The 18,679-nt window shown below is 43.7% G+C and overlaps 1 protein-coding gene across 4 annotated transcripts in view; it reads left to right on the top strand.

The window, feature by feature from the left end:
• The window catches only part of prrc2a (proline-rich coiled-coil 2A), a 124,252-nt gene extending 107,608 nt beyond the window's left edge, over positions 1–16,644 (top strand). For all 4 annotated transcript variants that reach the window (XM_041212504.1, XM_041212503.1, XM_041212505.1 and 1 more), the window contains 7 exons: positions 136–272; positions 2,722–2,968; positions 8,973–9,083; positions 10,304–10,483; positions 10,610–10,707; positions 11,602–11,695; positions 15,633–16,644. In XM_041212504.1, coding sequence (XP_041068438.1) covers positions 136–272; positions 2,722–2,968; positions 8,973–9,083; positions 10,304–10,483; positions 10,610–10,707; positions 11,602–11,695; positions 15,633–15,851 — 1,086 coding nt within the window. In that variant the 3' untranslated portion in view covers positions 15,852–16,644. The remainder of the gene's footprint in view (positions 1–135; positions 273–2,721; positions 2,969–8,972; positions 9,084–10,303; positions 10,484–10,609; positions 10,708–11,601; positions 11,696–15,632) is intronic.
• The last annotated feature ends 2,035 nt before the right edge of the window (positions 16,645–18,679 follow it).

Genomic DNA, 18,679 nt, shown 5'->3' with positions numbered 1-18,679 from the left:
GACAACTTGAAATAATCTTTGACAACTTATTCCCATGTTCTTTAAGCGTTTCCTTCCCTTCAAACACAAAGCCACTTCCAAGCAGCTGAACTAGAGAAGAGCTGAACTGATGCAAACTGTTCTGTTGTATTGCAGGCAATGCCGACCCAGCAGATCACACTTCCCCTTCACACTCCTCTTCAGGGCCAGGCCCAAGTTTCTGCTCTTAGCATCCGACAAGGAACACAGGTCTCCCAAACACAGGATATGTTCAATTCCCTCCAGTCTTTCAGGTAAGGCTTTCCTAGCCATTGCAGAATGTACATTGGGATAAGGCAATAGATCGCTAGGTTCAATGGGTCTGCACCTTTTTTAAATTTCCCTTTTAACGTGTGACTGATTTTGATGTATGCAATAAATAGAATAAGTGCACTCGTATCTGTTAACTCTTCAGTTGTAAGCCTTCACCAGAGCTCATTACCATTTGCATTGTAATTTTATCCTGCAGTTCAGTTGTACGGGTCTCCTTTTAGAGCTGCTTTCATTGCATTCAGATAAAGCCATTCAGTTTACTATTAAGGCTGCTGCTTAAAATACTGATAACGGCTTAGAGAAGAGAATTAAATGCTGTAACTGAAGTCCAGTTTCTAGTTGTGAACCGATGTAATAAGCTTTGCAGTATTGTAATAAAGCATTTACATGGAAGCCAGGTAAGTACATGAGGGAAAAAGGAATAGAAGGATATACTAATAGATGTGATGAAGTTGAATGGGAGGAGGCTCATGTGGAGCATACCAGCCGTCTTTTTTATTCATTCTTGGGATTTGAGCATCGCTGGCAAGGCCAGTGTTTGGCCTATCCCATGTTGCCCTTGAGAAGGTGCTGGTGAGCTGCTGCCTTGAACCACTGCAGTGATTGAAGTGTAGTTACATCCACAGTGCTGTTAGGGAGTTCCAGGACTTAATTAAGTGACATTGAAAGAATGATGGTATAGTTCCAAGTCAGGATGGTGAGAGATTTGGTGAGCAACTTGCAGGTGGTAGTGTTCCCATGTGCCTGCTGCCCTTGTCCGGCAAGGTGGTAGAGATTGTGGGTTTGGAAGGTGCTGTTCAAGGAGCCTTGGTGTGTTGCTGCAGTGCATCTTGTGGATGGTAGATGCTGCTGCCATTGTGCACTGGTGGTGGAGGGAGTAAATGTTTAAAATGGTGGATAGGGTGACAATCTGCATTGTCCTGGATGGTGCTGAACTACTTAAGTGTTTTTGGAATGGCACTCATCCAAGTAATTGGGCAGTATTCTATCACATTATTGACGTGCCTTGTAGACAGTGGACAGGCTTTGCGGAGATGGGAGACGAGTTGCTTGCCACAGAATTCCCAACCTCTAACCTGCTCTTGTAGCCACAGTAGTTATATGGCTGGTCCAGTTAAGTTTCTAGTCAAAGGTTAACCCCACTCCCCAGGACGTTGATGCCATTGAATGTCATGTGGAGATGGTTTGATTCTCTCTCTTGTTAGACATGGTCATTGACTGACTCTCATATCATGAATATTATTTGCCACCTATCAGCCCAAGCCTGGGTGTTGTCCAGGTCTTGCTGCATGCGGGCATTGACTGTTTCAGTACCTGAGGAATTGCGAATAGTATCGACCATTGCAATCATCAGTGAGCATCCCCACATCTGACCTTACGTTAGAGAGAAGATCATTGTTGCAGCTAGTTGGCCCTAAACCACCATCAGGAACTGCTGTAGTGATGTCCTGGAGCTGACCTGATTGACCTTCAACAACCACTTCCACCCTCTGTTTTAGGTATGACTCCAACCAATGGAGAGTTTTCCCCTTTGACACCGACTCCAGTTTTGCACAGGCTCCCCGATTCAGTCATATGCTGCCTGAATGACAAGAGCAGTCACTCAAGTCATCTCAAGTCAGCGCTTTTTTTTGCCCATGTTTGGATCAAGGCTGTAATGAGGTCAGGAGCCAAGGTGGCCCTGGCAGAACACAAACTGAGTATCTGTGAGCAGGTTATTGCTGTGTTTGTGCTGCTTGATAGCACTGTCAACGACACCTCCCATCACTTTGCTGTTGATTGAGAGTCAACTGAGGGGATGGTAACTGGCTGGATTGTTTTTTTTGTGGACCAGATATAACCTGGATAGTCTTCCACACTGTCGGGTGGAGGCCAGTGTTATAGTTGGACTGGAACAGCTTGGCTGGGGGCACGGCTGCTCCTGGAGAACAAGCCAGGGGCCAAATTGCCTGATTCTCTGCTTTTTAAGTACTATGTAAAATATGGCTTAATGTTCATCTGACACCCCATTCCAGTCAGTAATGCAGTCTAATGAATGCACTGCTGTGGTTAGGATAATCCTGAGGGTTTTGGAGACTCTTCTCTGCTTTCCCCAGATACTTTAGGGTTTGTGAACCAGACCAGTAAACTGGCCATCTGCAATCATGCAGATGCAGTCTTCAGATTGGCACAGCCTGCTCACTGATGCAGTGGAAAAAAAATTATGATTCTTGAGTCACCCTGCCTAGATTGCAACCCTGGGTCTTGGAACTCAACTGGAATGTAACAGCTGTTTGTAGTTGCTGTGATTCATGGGAATGAGTTGGGGTGGACCACTTTAGAAAATGCAAGGTCCAAATACAAAAACTCCTATTATTTGTTGTGCGTTCAACGTGTTTATTCTCCCAATTTGCTGTTTGCATGCTCTTGACTGTCTGTCCTATTTGACAGGTCCCAACAGTTGTATCTTCAGCCTGGACTCTCCCCTCCTTCTGCAGCCATGGTGCAAGGCTCAACGCTAATATCAGGGGCTCCAGTAAAAGGCCAGTATGTTGGCTTTTCTGCAGTGCAGGCTGCAGAGGTAGCGAAGGCTCAACCGGGATTGCCCTACCAGCACGCAGCTTGCACTCCTCCAATGTCTGTCATCTACAACACTCAGCTGGGCAACTCCCAGCTCATTGACTCTCAGCTGATACAGGTAAGTGGCTTGTTCCGTCCATTAGAGGGATGCTCACTGCCAGTATCGCGGGAATATTTAGAAATGAAGAAATAGACCAAGGAAGTCCTTCCTCTTTTTTTCGCAACCCAATCCCACCCACCTCACCACATTTCTCTATCCTTCCTTGCTTCAGAAGCATATCCAGTGGCCGCCTGAACCGGTTTCTTCTCTGATTCAGTCTTGGTCATTAACCAGTTCCACTGGTGTCTTCCTCTCTCTTCCTCCCCCCCCCCCCCCCCCCACATACTCCTAACTTATAAGCGCTTTCCCCGGTATTACCATGGTGATCTGTTAAAAACATAGAAAATAGAAGTAGATTATTCAGCCCTTCGAGCCTGCTCTGCCATTCCGTATGATCATGGCTGATCCTCTATCTCGACGCCATATTCCCTCTCTCCCCGTACCCCTTGATGCCTTGAGTCTAGAAATCTATCTATTTCCTTCTTAAATATATTCAGTGATTTGGCCTTCACAGCATTTTGTGGCAGAGAATTCCACAGGTTCACCACCCTGAATGAAGAAGCTTATCTTCATCTCAGCCCTAAATGCCTACCCCGTATCCTGAGATTGTGACCCCTTGTTCTAGACTCTCTCATAGCCCTCAACTCTCCTATATTAATGGGATCAAAAGCCAATAAATCCCCAGGGCCCGGTAATCTACATCCCAGGGGCTATTAGTTAACTCCTTCTCATTGTACACTACCAAATCTAGGATAACCTGTTCCCTAGTCAATTCCTTAACATACTGGCCTAAAAAAACCATCTTTTGTACACCCTGAGAATTCATCAGCCACAGTATTATTGCTAATTTGGCTTGCCCTATCTATATGTAGATTAAAGTCACCCATGATTACCACCCTTGTTACATGCATCTCTAATTTCCTGTTTAATGCTCTCCCCTACCTTATCACTACTGTTCAAAAGCCTATAGAAACAAAGAAAATAGGAGTAGGTCATTCGGCCCTTCGAGCCTGCTCCACCATTCAGTATGATCATGGCTGATCCTCTATCTCAAAGCCATGTTCCCACTGTTTCCCCATACCCCCGACAGCCACAGACAACTCTCACTAATATTTTCTGAGCCAATATCTTCTCTCGCTATCGCACTGATTTCATCCTTAACTAACCCATGCCACCTCCTTTTCCTTTTTGCCTGTCCGTCTTAAAAATCAAGTACCCTTGGATATTCAGTTCCCATCCATGGTCACCCTGCAGCCATGTCTCTGTAATCACAATCATTTCATACCCAATTACATCTATTTGGGTGTTAATTCGGCTACCTTATTGCGAATGCTCCGTGCATTCAGATACAGTGCCTTTAAACTAGTGCCTTAATCTCTTTATCTTTTTTTTTGTACAATGGCCCTATTTGCTGCTCTGCCTTGCGCTTCTACTTTTCTGTCTTTGTTTCTCACTTGTGTCTCCCTGCTCAGGTTCCCATTCCCTTGCCAATCCAGTTTAAACCCTCCCCCACAGTACTAGCAAATACCCCTGCAAAGATATTGGTCCCAAGCCTGCTGGGGTGCAACCCATCCAACTTGTATAGGTTTCATCTTCCCTTTCATCTTGAACGAACGAACCACTGATGTTTGGCTGAAAGTAACAATTTGCAGCTATTTACAGAAGTGAGGAGGGATAAATGAGACCAAACGGGCAGTTGTCTTATGAATTTTTAGCCTGTTGTTGCTGAAGGACTGGTAATAACAGCACAGATTGCATTTGCTTTGCAGCAACTCTGGGCTTAGTAAGTGATGGAGAGCTCTGCAGTCATTCTTTAACCATAGACCTGGGGGAGGAGGAGATTCCAACATCTGCCTCGACAAAAGTTAAATTAGCACTATTTTTTTAAACTACTTTTCTCAGCTTAAAATTAACCACCTACTCCAGAACTGAGCTACACAAGAGAAGAAGGTTCTAGATGTCACTGCTGGCTTGTGCTGAGTAAAGTGATCTTGAGGAGGGTAGTGGTTGATGGGTGCTAAGTAAACTTGATGATGTTGAGATAATGAGGGGGGTGGGGGGTAAAACTTGACCATAGTTACTACTTCTGATCATAACACAGTAGCACTGTCACTGTCGAGTGTGCATAAGCAGAAGGCAGCCACCACCATCTAAATTTGCAGTTAGTAACCACTTTGAGATGGAGAAAGAAGCAGCCTACAAGTAAGGGATGTGTTGAGGGGGTGGGCAGAATTATTTGTGTGGTTACACTCAGATACACTGTTCTGCTTTTAAAGTGTCATATAAAAACTGTCATGTTGACAATTCAAAAACCTTTAAATAAGGGCTCATTTCACTACCAAACTTGTATTGGTGCCATGTTGTCATTACTCAAATCCTTTAACCTCAAATTAAACAAATGCTAGTTTGCAGAATTATGCACATAATATAGATATACACCAGAGTCAGTGGCTTCACTTTGTGCTTCACTTGACAACTTGTAGTGCTAGAGTGCCAAATCTCACCTTTGTCCTGCTCTGCCCAGATTTAGCAATGATTTGTGCACACTCGACCTACATGCATTCTCGGGTAGTGATGCACAAGTCCCTCACGGTGATTTCTCAGCTTTTGAGAGAGAGTGCTTTGGTTCAGGCTAGCGAGCTTTCCTGTCACTCAGCCAGCTTTGCATCCATGGTGCCATCTATTCCATGTTCCTTTCATACCATGGCCTTCAGCTTTGCTGACAAACCTATCATGTGCTTTACCAAACACCTTTTGAAACTGTATGTACACCATATCAACCGCATTATCCTCACATGCACTCTCTGTAACCTGGTCAAAAATCTCAATAAGTTAGTTGAATACGATTCACCATTAACAAATACCCACTGGCTTTCCTTTAATTAATCCACACTTGTTCGAGTGCCCACTAATTTTATCACGGGTTATCACTTCTAAAAGATTTCCCACCACTGAGGTTAAACTGACTGACCTGTATTTGCTGGTTTAGCCTTGTCTTTTTTATAAGGATATAACGTTTGCAGTTCTCCAGTCCTCTGACACCACAAATATATCTAAGGAAGATTGGAAAATTATAACCAGTACCTCCATAACTTCCACCCTTGCCTCCCTTAGCATTCTCTGATGCATTCCATTCGGTCCTAGTGACTTAAAGCATAACCGGCCTTTCTAAAACCTCTTCATCAATTTCTAATCCATCCAGTATCTCCCCTTTCACTGTGGCATTGGCAGCATCAACTTTGGTGAAGACATATCCAAAGTCCTTATTTTTTTACCTCACCTGTATCCTTGTTCTCCATACAAAGATAGCTTTTTTTGGTCCCTAATTGGCATCATTCCCTCCTTTCATCACCGTTTTACTATTTGTATGCCTATTGAAGACTTTTGGATTCAGCATCTTCTCATACTCACCTTTGTTTCTCTTATTTGTTTTTTCACTCGCCTCTGAACTTTCTATATTCAGCCTGGTTCTCAATTGTATCATCTAACATCTGACATATTTACATCAATTTTTTGCTTCATCTTGCTCTCCATCCTTCTCTTTCGTCATCCAGAAAGCTCTGTGCTTGTGCTACCTTGACTGTACCGGCCTTTTGTTCTGTTACAGATTTGCCTGCTAAGCTTTGATTCCAATTTACCTGGGCCAGATCCGTTCTCAACTCACTGAAATTGGCCCTCCTCCAATTAGGTATTTTTATTCTAGATTGTTCTTTTCCATAGCCAACCTGAACCTTATACTATGATCACTATCCCCTAAATGTTCCCCTATTTGGCCCACTTCATTTCTGAGAACCAGATCCAGCTATGCCTCCTTTATCGTTGGACTGGAACCATACTGATCTAGAAAATTCTCCTGAACTCCCTTCAGAACTCACTGGATTCCAGGAGGGTCCCAGCGGATTGCAAAACCGCTAATGTGACGCCCCTGTTCAAGAAGGGAGGGAGAAAAAAGCAGGGAACTATAGACCAGTCAGCCTAACGTTTGTCATTGGGAAAATGCTACAGTCCATTATTAAGAAATAGGACATTTAGAAAAGCTTAACGCACTCAAACAGTCAACATGGTTTTGTGAAAGGGAAATCATGTTTAACAAATTTGCTTGAGTTCTTTTGAGGATAACAAGCAGAGTTGATAAAGGGGAACCAGTAGATGTAATGTATTTGGATTTCCAGAAGGCATTTGATAAGGTGCCACAAAAAGGTTATTGTAAAAGATAAGAGCCCACGGTATTGGGGATAATGTTTTAGCATGGATTGAGGATTGGTTAACACACAGAAGGCAGTCGGGATTAATGGGTCTTTTTCGGGTTGGAAAGACGTAACTAGTGGCTGGCCTCAATTATTTACCATCTATATTAATGACTTGGAGGGTGCAGGGTGTAATGTATCTAAGTTTGCTGATGATACAAAAATAGGTGGGAGGGCATGTTTCTGATAAGGACATAAGGAACCTGCAAGGGGATATAGATAGGTTGAGTGAGTGGGCAAAAACTTGGCAGATGGAGTTTAATGCAGGAAAGTGTGAGGTTATGCATTTTGGTAAGAAAAATCAAAAGGCAGACTATTATTTAAGTGGAGAGAGACTCCAAAAAAAGTGTAGCACAGAGGGATCTGGGTGTTCTTGTGTATGAAACAAAAAAGTTAACATGCAGATGCAGCAAGTAATTAAGAAGGCAAATGGAATTTTGTCCTATATTGCTAGGGTTGAAGTTTAAAAACAGGGAAGTCTTGTTACAACTGTGCAGGGTGTTGGTGAGGCTGTACCAGGAGTACTGTGTACAGTTTTGGTCCCCTTATTTAAGAAATTATATACTGGTATTGGAGGCATTTCAAAACGAGATTCACTAGGTTGATTCCTCAAGAACGGCTAAACAGCTTAGGCCTTTATTAATCAGAGTTTAGAAGAATGAATGGTGATCTTATTGAAATGTACAAGATTCTGAGGGGGGGCTTGACAGGTCAGATGTTGAGAAAATGTTTCCACCAGTGGGGGAATCTTGAACTAGGGGACACAGTTACAGCATAAGGGGACATTCATTTAAAACTGAGATGTGAAGGAATTTCTTCTGAGGGTAATGAATGTCTGGAATTCTCCACCCCAGAGAGTTGTGGAGGCTAGATCACAAAGTATTTAAAGAGGAGTTAGATAGATTTTTGAAATATAGGAGAGCTGAGAGCTATGAGGAACTGGCACAAAAGAGGAGTTGAGGCCTGGGGCAGATCAGCCATGATCTTATTGAATGGCAGGGCAGGCTTGAGGGGCCGAATGGCTTACTACTCCTATTTCTTATGTTTCCCCCCTCTGCCCTTTACAGTATTACTCTCCTGGTTTATATTAAGATAATTAACATCAATGGACCATAATATTATGCAGGGTATAAAACAGGCATCTGATGCCATTGATTTCCTGCTTGGTGAGTTAAGTCTAAATTACTCCCTACAATTCTTATAACTCTTGAACTGCATCAAAAAATTTCTTGGCCCATCAGTGCTCTTTGTTAACATGTGAGGCAGGGCCGTGAGTGAGTGGTCTGCAACAGGGATCACTGGATGGGGAACCGGAACAGGATGGCTGACCATCTCTGACTTTTTCCTCTGTGCTCCCTAGCGTAAGGTACTGAGCCCAATGATGAGGTCCAGCACTGCAACCTTGGCTGTGATCTTCTAATTCAGCAGAGAACAGGGACTTAATCTTTCTTCGCCTGTATATGTCACTACACTCTATTCAGACACGTGTTCCCACTGAGCCATTGTTCTTTTTAAACTGGTAGCATTCAAACTTCTCAATGTGTCAGTGCGGCTGCTGTTTTCCCCTCTTGCTCCCCACCCCAAACTACAAACATATTAAACTGCAGCTCTGCCTTTGCAAAAGAGAGTACCTGGAAAGGGTAATATTGTCCTCTATGCACAGCTGAAGTACACGTTTGACTCAATATACTTGTCAGGCTATGTAGCATTATACAGGAATTATTGATGTACTCTGATAACTCATTGAATGCTAATGTGGCTGACCTTTTGGACAGATGAGACAAAGCATGGCCCAGCCATCGGACTTCTATTCCTCTCCACTGCAGCAGCCCAATCAGAACAGCTACTTTGCTGCAGCACCAATGTCCAGTGGCCCCCTCCACCAGGTAATCCGCTACAGTGAGTTTTATTGGTACTAATTGTTGGTGAGGGTTTTGCAGGGAGGGTGGGGGTGGGGATAGTTGTGGTTGGGAAGCCATTCAACGTTATTTGAAAAATCAAAACTATTAAACTTGTGAAATTTAAAACCTTTAGGGTTCTTGCAGGTCAAAATGAGTTGAGATCTGAAGTAAGTAGATGTGAGAAATAGCATTTTTATCTTACCGCCATTTTAAAGCATTTTATGTAATTTATTTGTGAAGTATACTGACTGAGACAGACACAGCAGCCCTTCTACAGGACTGTCCCAAAACAACAATGAGCAGAATAAGCAGCTCACGCATTTACTTTGACAGTGTTAGCTGAGGAAAGCCCAATCGAAAAAAGGAAGACTTGTGTTTATATAGCGCCTTTCACAACTTCAGGATGCCTAAAGCGTTGTACAGCCAGTGAAGTACTTTTTGAAATGTAGTCACTCGTGCTATGGGAAATGCGATCGCAAATTTGTGCAAAACTCAGCTGAATCCCACAACTGCACTGTGATAATGATCAGAGAATCTGCCTCAGATAATACTACTTGAGGGTTAAATATTGACCAGTTCACACACAACAATACTGCTCTTCTCTGAAATAGTGCACTGGGGCCTTTTGCACCCACACAAGACGTCAGCTCCAGCATTGCAGTGCGTGCTCAGTACTGCACCAGAGTGCCAGCCATGATTTGGTATGCTCACACCTTGGAATGGGATTGAACACAGAACTCCCTGAACCCTTGAGGTGAGGGTGCTGCCCATTGAGTCACTGTTGACGTTGGCCAGGACAGTTAGACAACACTCTGCCCTCCCTCTGTGACAAATCAAGGGATCTGACCCCCTGAAATACAGGTGTGATGGGCTGCCATCCCAACAATGTGCAGCATGATTCCATTGCACTGAAAACAGCGCCCAGAAAACAACTCTGTCCTTGCAGTGGACATGTGTGAATTGCAGATGCACAATTGTAAACCAGCTATTTGATTGTAAAGGTGAATATACTGAGGTTTGCTATTACAGGTTTCAAAACAAAACAGTAAATCAGATGGTGCTAAGGCTGATTACCTAACCAGGGTCTTTCAAGGCTTTAAAACTGGATCATATATCTTGACACAGCCATTTATTTATATCTTAGTGTTTACTGTGAGGCCCTAGCCTTCATTCCTGTGCTCATTTTAGAATGCTTTTCTTGACAGATGTTGGTTCCAATGTTGGGCTCCCAGTTATCTGTCCCTGGCTTTGGGTCCATTCAGCAGCCCCTGGTTCAACTTCCGCAGTCTCTGCATCACTCGCAGGCACAAACCGTCCCTCCAGGGCCCCCCCGAAGAGTCCTTCACTCTAGTTTTCATACTGCTGCACCAACTCTCGGGAGAGAGGTAAAAAAAAAAATCAAACGTTTCACTTTTTTTTCGTTTTAAGTGCTTAAAATTGCAAGTTATGTTTGCAGCCCTGTTACCATACTTACAAAGCATATTAACCAAAACGCTCCTTTTTTAATGCAGGTTAACCCAGTGGATCCTAAGACATTTCACTTGGAAAGGAAAATGAATCCATCTCCTGGGGCACTTGGCTACGCTGTCCCGTCACCTGCAATGTTCAGGTGAGAAGCTGGGAGGTGATCCCCTGTAGATTTCGATGTTTGTACAGGACTTCCATTGGTTGCTGTTTCCATCCTAACATTAAACTTCATCTTTATTATTTTAAAACTTTCAAAGTGGTTCTCAAAGCTGTAGAGGAATAATTAGTACTTGATAATAGCAGTGCTAGGCTAAACAGACAGAAGCTCCTGGGTTTTGGGGGTGGTGGATGGTTAGAGAAGGGCAATCAGCTGAGCTCCCTGCTCCTAGTTTATGAAAATTCACTGGGTAACTTCTCCACCCTGCTGCCCAGCATTGCTTACTAACTGGCAGTTATATTCCTGTAAGGAATGCCAGGCATTCAGTGCAGGCAAGATGTAAAGCCACGTGCAATCCAGTACCAAGCCGAGGCACTATCTCCATTCTCACAGGACAGTGGGCTGGTATGGGGGACCGGAAAGCCACAGGACCATCTACTGTTGAAAGTGCTGTCAGCAGGAGAGGAGAAAAGGGAGGGAGGTTGTTTTTTTTTCCTAAAAGAGAGAAGCTCTTGAGTTTTCAGTCCACACCTTGGCACTGCCAAATTTAACATAAAGATAAGTGAGGATGAGGAGGAGAGTTGGCAAACTGGTTCATCTTCCATGAAAAAATGCTATCCCACCAAATCTGCATTTTCCCACTTCCGGAGTGATTCGAGTTACCAGTAAACCATTTCCAGTATTAATCTTCTCCGATGCCTCCTGACGGCAGTACTGGACTTTACGGGGCAGCTTTTCCTTTTCATGCCGCTGGGGTGGTTCTAGCACTGAAGTATAGTGAATACAGGAAGATCTGGCAGGGAGACTAAGGCTGCTGTGTTCTCATAGTGTCAGTGGGAACACATTGGATAAGCTTTTCTCTTTTATGTATCTTTCCAGGCCTGGATCGACAAGCCCCAGGGGGAAGTCTCCTGGACCAGCCCAGTGTGGCATCAATCCCATGCCATGTTTCAGAGGGAATGTGTCGCAGCAGGTAAGAATCTTGTTTTTTGTACATGCTCCTGCCTGAGTTTCAACATGCACATTGGGCACTTGCACTCCTTCCTGATATTACAACGGAGCACAAAACCTGTGGGATTCCTGCCCGCCAGGTAGGTTACAATCATCTCCAAAGCCTCATTGCAACATCTCATACTCAACTCATTCTATCCCAGGGTCTCTAAACTTTGAAACATCCTTCAGAGTCTTCCCTTCCTCCTAAGAGTTGCAGGCCAAATTCCTTCTGCCCATAGCCTGAACTTGTCCAAACACTTGGAAACCAGGTAATTTTTGAAGATGCAGAACTAGATTCTTTATTTTCCCAAGCCCGGAGTGACTGGGAGCAGAGTCTGGTAAATGTCTGCTTTGCTCTCAGATGCTGTCTTACTCCAGCTCAAAGGTGCAATTGTGACCATGCAGTGGTGTAAGCCACACCGTGCCACCTCACGCCCCCATTATCCAAGCAGTTTGGAGTGCCTGTCTCCCAACCTTCCCATTCCTGGTGACCAAAGTCCTCTCTGGACCAACCGATGGGCACCTTCCACCCAAAGCTGCCAAGGAAGCTGACAAAGATGATAAGGTATGGGGTAGGTTAGAGGGTGATGAGAAATATTGAAATGTGGTACTCGCAGCCTGCCCCCTGGGTGAGAATGGGATTCAGCCTGTTAGCAGTGTTGTGCCAAGGCTTATTTTTAATGTAGGAGTGCCAGGATTTTGGAGAAAAAAATTAAACTGGATGTAGTATGTTGTAACAGCGCTGCAAACAAAAGGTACTTCACTCTTGCTGAGTAATTCAACCTGCTTTCTCAGGACCCATTTTGCCAAATCTTTTTCTCCACTTTTCAAGAGGGCAGAGATGAGAGGTTCCAGTTATGAGACAAGACTGGAGAGGGTTATAACTCTTCTAAATAAAACAAAGAAAAGTGAGAAGCATTCTCGGGTATTCTAAAGATTTGTTAAAATTCTGCAGGCCAATGAAGTGGCAACGAAGGATAGATTTAAGATCAAGCGAAGAGTAAGTGCTGTCTACCAGAATCGACAGTGAAAGCAAACTGCATAGTTTTAAAAACAAAGAAGGTTGATTTGGCCAAATGCTGAATAATTCTGATTCTTTGCTCACACACGATCTGCTTTTTGATGACCCCCTACACACTGCTATCACTGAGTGCAGGAGAGCTTGCAGCACGTAAGGAGGCGCAATGGCCTGGATCCCTCTAGCAGCAAGAGTGGGATCAGCCCACCTCGGGGTAGTGCAGGGAGAAAGGCAGCCAAGAACGGTACCATTCAGTCAAAAATATTGTCTGTATTTCTGTCTCAGCCCAGTGTGATAAACTTAATCATGTAATTTTGAAAAATCATCTTTTAAGGGTTGGGCTGATTGCAGATTATTTTCAAGATGTTTTTGTGCGTATTGCTTTTTTCCCCCTCTGTTATGAAGAGCTAATTTAACTGGGGGCACAGCTTGCCAAGTGCCCTCTGTTGAGGTGATTCAAGTAGGCTTCTTTAATGTGGTGGCGTCACTGCCTGCCCTTGCCTGAAGTCCACATGCAACACTTGCTAGGAAGTGCTTGCAAGATTGGGGTCAGGTACAGGATCCCTGATTGCCCCACAAGGGTGGTGCTTCTGGCTGACCTGGTGCAGACCAGGTAGCAAACCTGGTGCTTGTCGGCTGTGTATCTGATCATACAGTACCTCTAAACACTGGGACATCAGGGCGCTTTCGAGGACACATATTCTTTCCCCCCACCAACTCCCCCTCTCCACATCGAATGTAGTGCTTCTGCTGCATTGTAACCAATCTTGTGGTCTTAACAGGTGGAATGGGGTCTACTCTTTGTAGAGTTAATGTTTATGTTAATTAGACAAGATGCTAATGATGTAATCATGACATCAGATATTGCCTAACACCTAATTGCTTGGAACATACTTGGGCCGGACACCCAGAGCATACTACCTGAGTGGCTGGTCTGAGTATGTCCGAAGCAATCAGGTGTTAGGCAGTATGAGCAGCGGAAACATCTGACAAGTATTGACGACTTTTTAGTCTTCAATGACAGACTGGTAATTCTGAGAGTGATGTGAGAAGACAATCTCCAAAAACTCCATGGAGGTTATTTGGGTATAATAAAATGTAGAGCACGGGCACAAGAATTAGTATGGCGGGCTGGAATCTCAAACAAAACCTGGAAGAGCTTATTTGACGTGCCATACTTGTGCCATCAGCAGTCAAGAATCTACAGAACCATTACTACCATCAACATTTCCACCGAGATTTTGGCAAAGTGGTCTGGGATAGCGGTCCACAGTTCGCCAGTGAACACTTCAGACAGTTTGTCGAAGAATGTGGATTTCACCATGTGACCAGTTCACCACACATCCGCAGGCTTATGAATAAATGGAGAGAGGCATAAGAACTAAGTAAGATGCTTATGAAAAAGAAATAATGATCTAGATTTGGCCTTGATTATAGGGCGACGTAGAACTACTTTCGCCAGCAGAACTACTAATGGATGAGAAGCTAAAGACGTGACTTCCTTCATTACAGCACAATCTCCAACCTAACATCACCTTAGAAGATCAAGAATGAGTAAGACATAAGGAGGAAACTCAAAAGGCTAAACACTATCTATGTTAGTACCTGAGCTAAAGGCATGGATAAGAGATCACCAGGCTGAAGGTATCTTCCTATAGCAAACTCAGCAGCGGCAATCATATCTCATTCACCACTTGGAGTTCTCCGGAGAAACAGACAGGCTCTGATACTGTTCAAAGCTGCAAGAAAAGAATCATTTGAGTACTACCAAGATTGGGATGACGAGATAGACTCTATGTCGGGCACCTCAAGAAGGGACACAAGTTCAAGAACCAAGCATAGACCATCACCCTCGACTGAAAGTACTAAAGACAAGATCAGGAAGAGACATAAGTACAAACAGGCTCAATTTGTGATGTTTAAGACTTCGAGAGGAGATGGTGGGAATGTAAATAGTTTAACAAAATAGTTTAATAATTTTTTTGAAAGTACACTTGGGGAATGTAGAGTAATGGGTTAATGTTTATGTTAATTAAGCGATGATGATGTAAACATGACAGATCAGATGACCAAGGGACTCTGAAGGAGCATGACACAGAACAATCTGGGTAGAGAGAGTAATGTTTCTAACCATGAGGTCTTGGTTGTAAATAGTTGCAAATAAATAGTTTTATGAAAAATTTAATACAGCCTCTGTCCAAGTCACTCATAATGTAAGAGGAATCTTGTTTGGTCCAAAACCAACACAAAGCATTGGACAACGATCCAAACCACACCTCAGAGAGATACCCTCACCATGACTGTACTTGTAGTTTATTTTAAATTTAAAAGAACTATGTGTAATTTCAGTATTTAAATATTATTTCTGTCCTCCTGATTTTATTTGTAAGTTTTAGTTTGGACTGAGAGCTGGTTTTAGCAAAAAGTGCAGACTCACTTCCCTGGAATTTTGTGCGAATGCATTGCCTGCTACAGTACTGTTTTGAATCCTGACACATGGTAACCCCACTGGAAAGCACGCATATGTAAATGTTGGCAGAGGAAAGTGTTGGGCTTAGCTGTGCTGCCCTTCACAGTTGAATATCCTTATGCACTCGCTGTTTGAGGTCTTGTACCTCTTAAGATGGGCACTAGGAGTTGCTGCTTGACCTCCCCCTCACCCCCACACTGCACCCATGCATCTGTGCACCAGTCAGAGACAATATAACTGATTTTAAATTGCTTCCAACCTCTCATTTTGTTAAAGGATAATTCTGGGAAAATATTCAGAAGTAATGCTACCTTTCTTGCTCCCCGTGCCCCCCTTCATGAAGTGACCTAGTTTCAGGCGGAAATGCATGCATGACCAAACTGCAGGCCTATCACAATAAATTGTGCTCTTTTTTTAATTTCCTGCTAGGCAAAGCAGCGAGCAGAGGTGCTGCAGAGCACACAGAGGTTCTTTGAGCGAGTGACCCCCCGCAACAGCAGTGATGCCGGCCCTCTCCCTGCCAAGGAGCACCAGGAAGGAGAGAGCGTGCCGTCACACAAGGATGAGAAATCTTCGAGCAACCCCAAGCCGGTGCGAACGGGGCCCATCAAACCCCAGAGCATTAAGCCGCAGGATGAGAAACTGTAACAAGCGGCTGGATACTGCAGCCTCTCAAAACTGAAGAAATCTACATCTTTTAAGGGGGTTTATTTGTCTGTCTCAAAAAGGAATATGGCTTTTTTTTAAAAAAAAAAGACAAAACATTACTGATTTCAGTGGACTACACAAGTTGTTTTGCAAAAAAAAATGAGCCAACTCCAACAGCGATAAGTGGATTGAGTGTGAAGCTGAACTGGGAGGAAGGAAGTGGGGGAAGGAAGAGGCTAATAAGTCCTTTTTTAAGAAGAGAGAGGTCTAGATTTCTCTACCATAATGAAGCATTCATCTTATTGGTAACTAGTAAGTCCTTGTAGATCCACTTAATAAATGCCAATCCCTTATAAGGCAGCTGCTTTTTTTGTTGAGGGACAGAGCATATAATGACTAGAATTGGTTTGAACACAAGGTGTTTAGAGTAAGAGGGCCACGTAATAAGTCGAGCATTTCAAAAGTACTACAGACAGATCTGCTTTGGCTTCTGTCTTGTCAATGTTGCAAAAAGAAACGGTTGTGAATGTTTTTAAATAGTGGTAGATGGGTACAAATGACCATTTCCGTTACTGTTTTTACTCTGTGGCTGTTAAGATGGTGCTGAGCAATGTAATACACTCCGGATCAACTAAATGTCGTCTTTTTTTTTTCTTTCCCTTTCTATGCTGCCCCCTCCACACCCCAGACCCCCGGTTTTACAAAGTCGTGCAAGTGGCTTTTTTTAATACAGTTTGAGATTTTCTTCCCCCCCCGCCCTCATTGGATGCTGTATGTTGTCAGTATCGCCAAAGCACAGACATCATCCCCAAGACTTTTCAACGTTCAACATTTAATCTCTCTCAAATCCAATACTGGTTTTCGCTTTCCACCTGTAGACACTACTGCTCTGGGAGCACAGATGTGGTGAGGGTGAGCGGGCAGTGAGATAAAATTGTTCTCATTTAAAACTGAAGTGGCTGCTGCAGTGGAGCGAAGAAACTTGAGGCTAACAATAAACAAGTGAGCTCAGAAAAAAATCATTAAATCCTGGTTTTCCAAGAATGTCGCCCTCTGCCCTGTAACCTAGGTCTCGCTCTTCAGGCTATGTTGTCAGATTTGCAGTCACGAGTAGATAGAATGCAGAGTTATTTCTCTCCTCCTCCTCCTCCCCCCACCCACCCCGGCCTTTTCCTGATGCTTAACTACCAGGAGAATGTAGTTTAGTTCCAGGCCCTGTGACCTGAGAGAAGTGGTGGGGAAGCATTTTCTGCACTATTGTCAATGCTGAGGGGCATCCTTGCCAATTGTGGCCTTCAAAGCCATCATATTTCGAGTCATTTTTTTATAATCTGGGGGTTTTTTGGGGGGGGTGGGGATGTGAGAAAGAGTGGTGTGAGTTTCATCTTTCTATCTGAGGGGACAACACGGGTGGGTGGGAATTGGTTGGTAAATGATGTCTGTGGATGAGAGAAGTTCTAATCCTCAATGGTAACATGTGCCCTGTAATTCAGTATCGTGGCAGCTTGGGTTGGGGGTGTGGTTAAATAAGTGAATACACCGCAAACAAGAAACCCAGGAAGCTAATAATGAAGCAAGTGATCACCCTAGGAGCTCAATTCCCCTTTTATGACACTGGTTTTGGAATTGTGGCAAGGCTGTATTGACATTTCAAAATCGAGGGTTTTAACTGGCTCTCAAACTGCATAAAATGTTGCTGTACAATATTGCTGCTTTTGTGCCCCAAGTGCAGTTTTTTTTAATGAATCTCCCACTGAGTGAAATTCCTACAGAAACAGTTCTATTCCCTTTTTAAGAATGCATTAAATGTTCAGGATATGCTTTTACCTCTTGCGTGGCTCTCCAGGCAGAACCCTAAGCTAATTTGTGGAATCCTGTTTCCCGAATGGAAAGAACAGAGATCATCTTTCTAATTCCGTGTCTCCCTGAATGGCTGAACGTTGGAGGATTGCTGGCTACAGGAAGCCCGGGCGAGCTTTCTTCTTCTTGGTATGTTGCTTCACCTGCTGTTCCCACCTTCTTTCAGGCTAGCAACAACACCAGTATGCAGAATATCTGCTTCCAAGCAGCCTGTTTCTAGAGGGCAGAGAGACATTAAACACCAGGATACCCTCCATTTATTCAGAGAATTAGAGAGCAGTGAGCCAAGATCCGAATAACTTTTGGTTTGGCCTTCCAAGCTTGGAGTGCAGATAGAATTCACAGGTTACAAAAGCAGCCCGTGCACCTCACCTAGTGCTTCTTTTTAAAAACCCAAATGATGGTCATCATTGCAGGGTGAGTATTTTAAGGCATTGTCTCAATAATCAAAGCACATGTAATGCTCATGATGGAAATGAGATGCTTGTCCGGGTTGAGGTGCTGTTAAGGTTGCAGGTAGGGAGGCAAATTTTCTATAAATGACCTGCTTCAGGACATTTGGTCTGTGTCAGACCATTGCAAAGTCCAAGGTGCAAATAGCAGTAAGCTATTAATGTATAAATATATATATCTCTCTATATAATTTTAACAAGACATGCCAGTGAGAGACTCTGGGGTGTACTTTCAGTTTGTTGTGGTTTGCTGAAATGTTCAGATGCATGCTTGTCACCCAAAAGTTGCTTTTGAATGACATCTTCATCTATTAACCAAGTTAGTCGGGGTTGGTGGGGGTGGCGAGGATACAGTACAGGGCTGAGGGCAGCGCACACGAATGACCAATTTTCCGCAAGTCCCAATCGACTCCAATTTAAAACAAAAGCAGTCCAACAGCTCCACCATGTGAAATGCAAGGGATACAAAAGGCTCATCAGCATTTGTACCACTCTATCACTATTTGTAAACTTCTC

This window comes from Carcharodon carcharias, chromosome 19 (genome assembly GCF_017639515.1).
Source record: "Carcharodon carcharias isolate sCarCar2 chromosome 19, sCarCar2.pri, whole genome shotgun sequence".
Lineage (NCBI taxonomy): Eukaryota > Metazoa > Chordata > Chondrichthyes > Lamniformes > Lamnidae > Carcharodon > Carcharodon carcharias.
The sequence above is the reverse complement of the archived record's forward strand: the minus strand, read 5'-3'. Positions and strand labels throughout refer to the sequence as shown.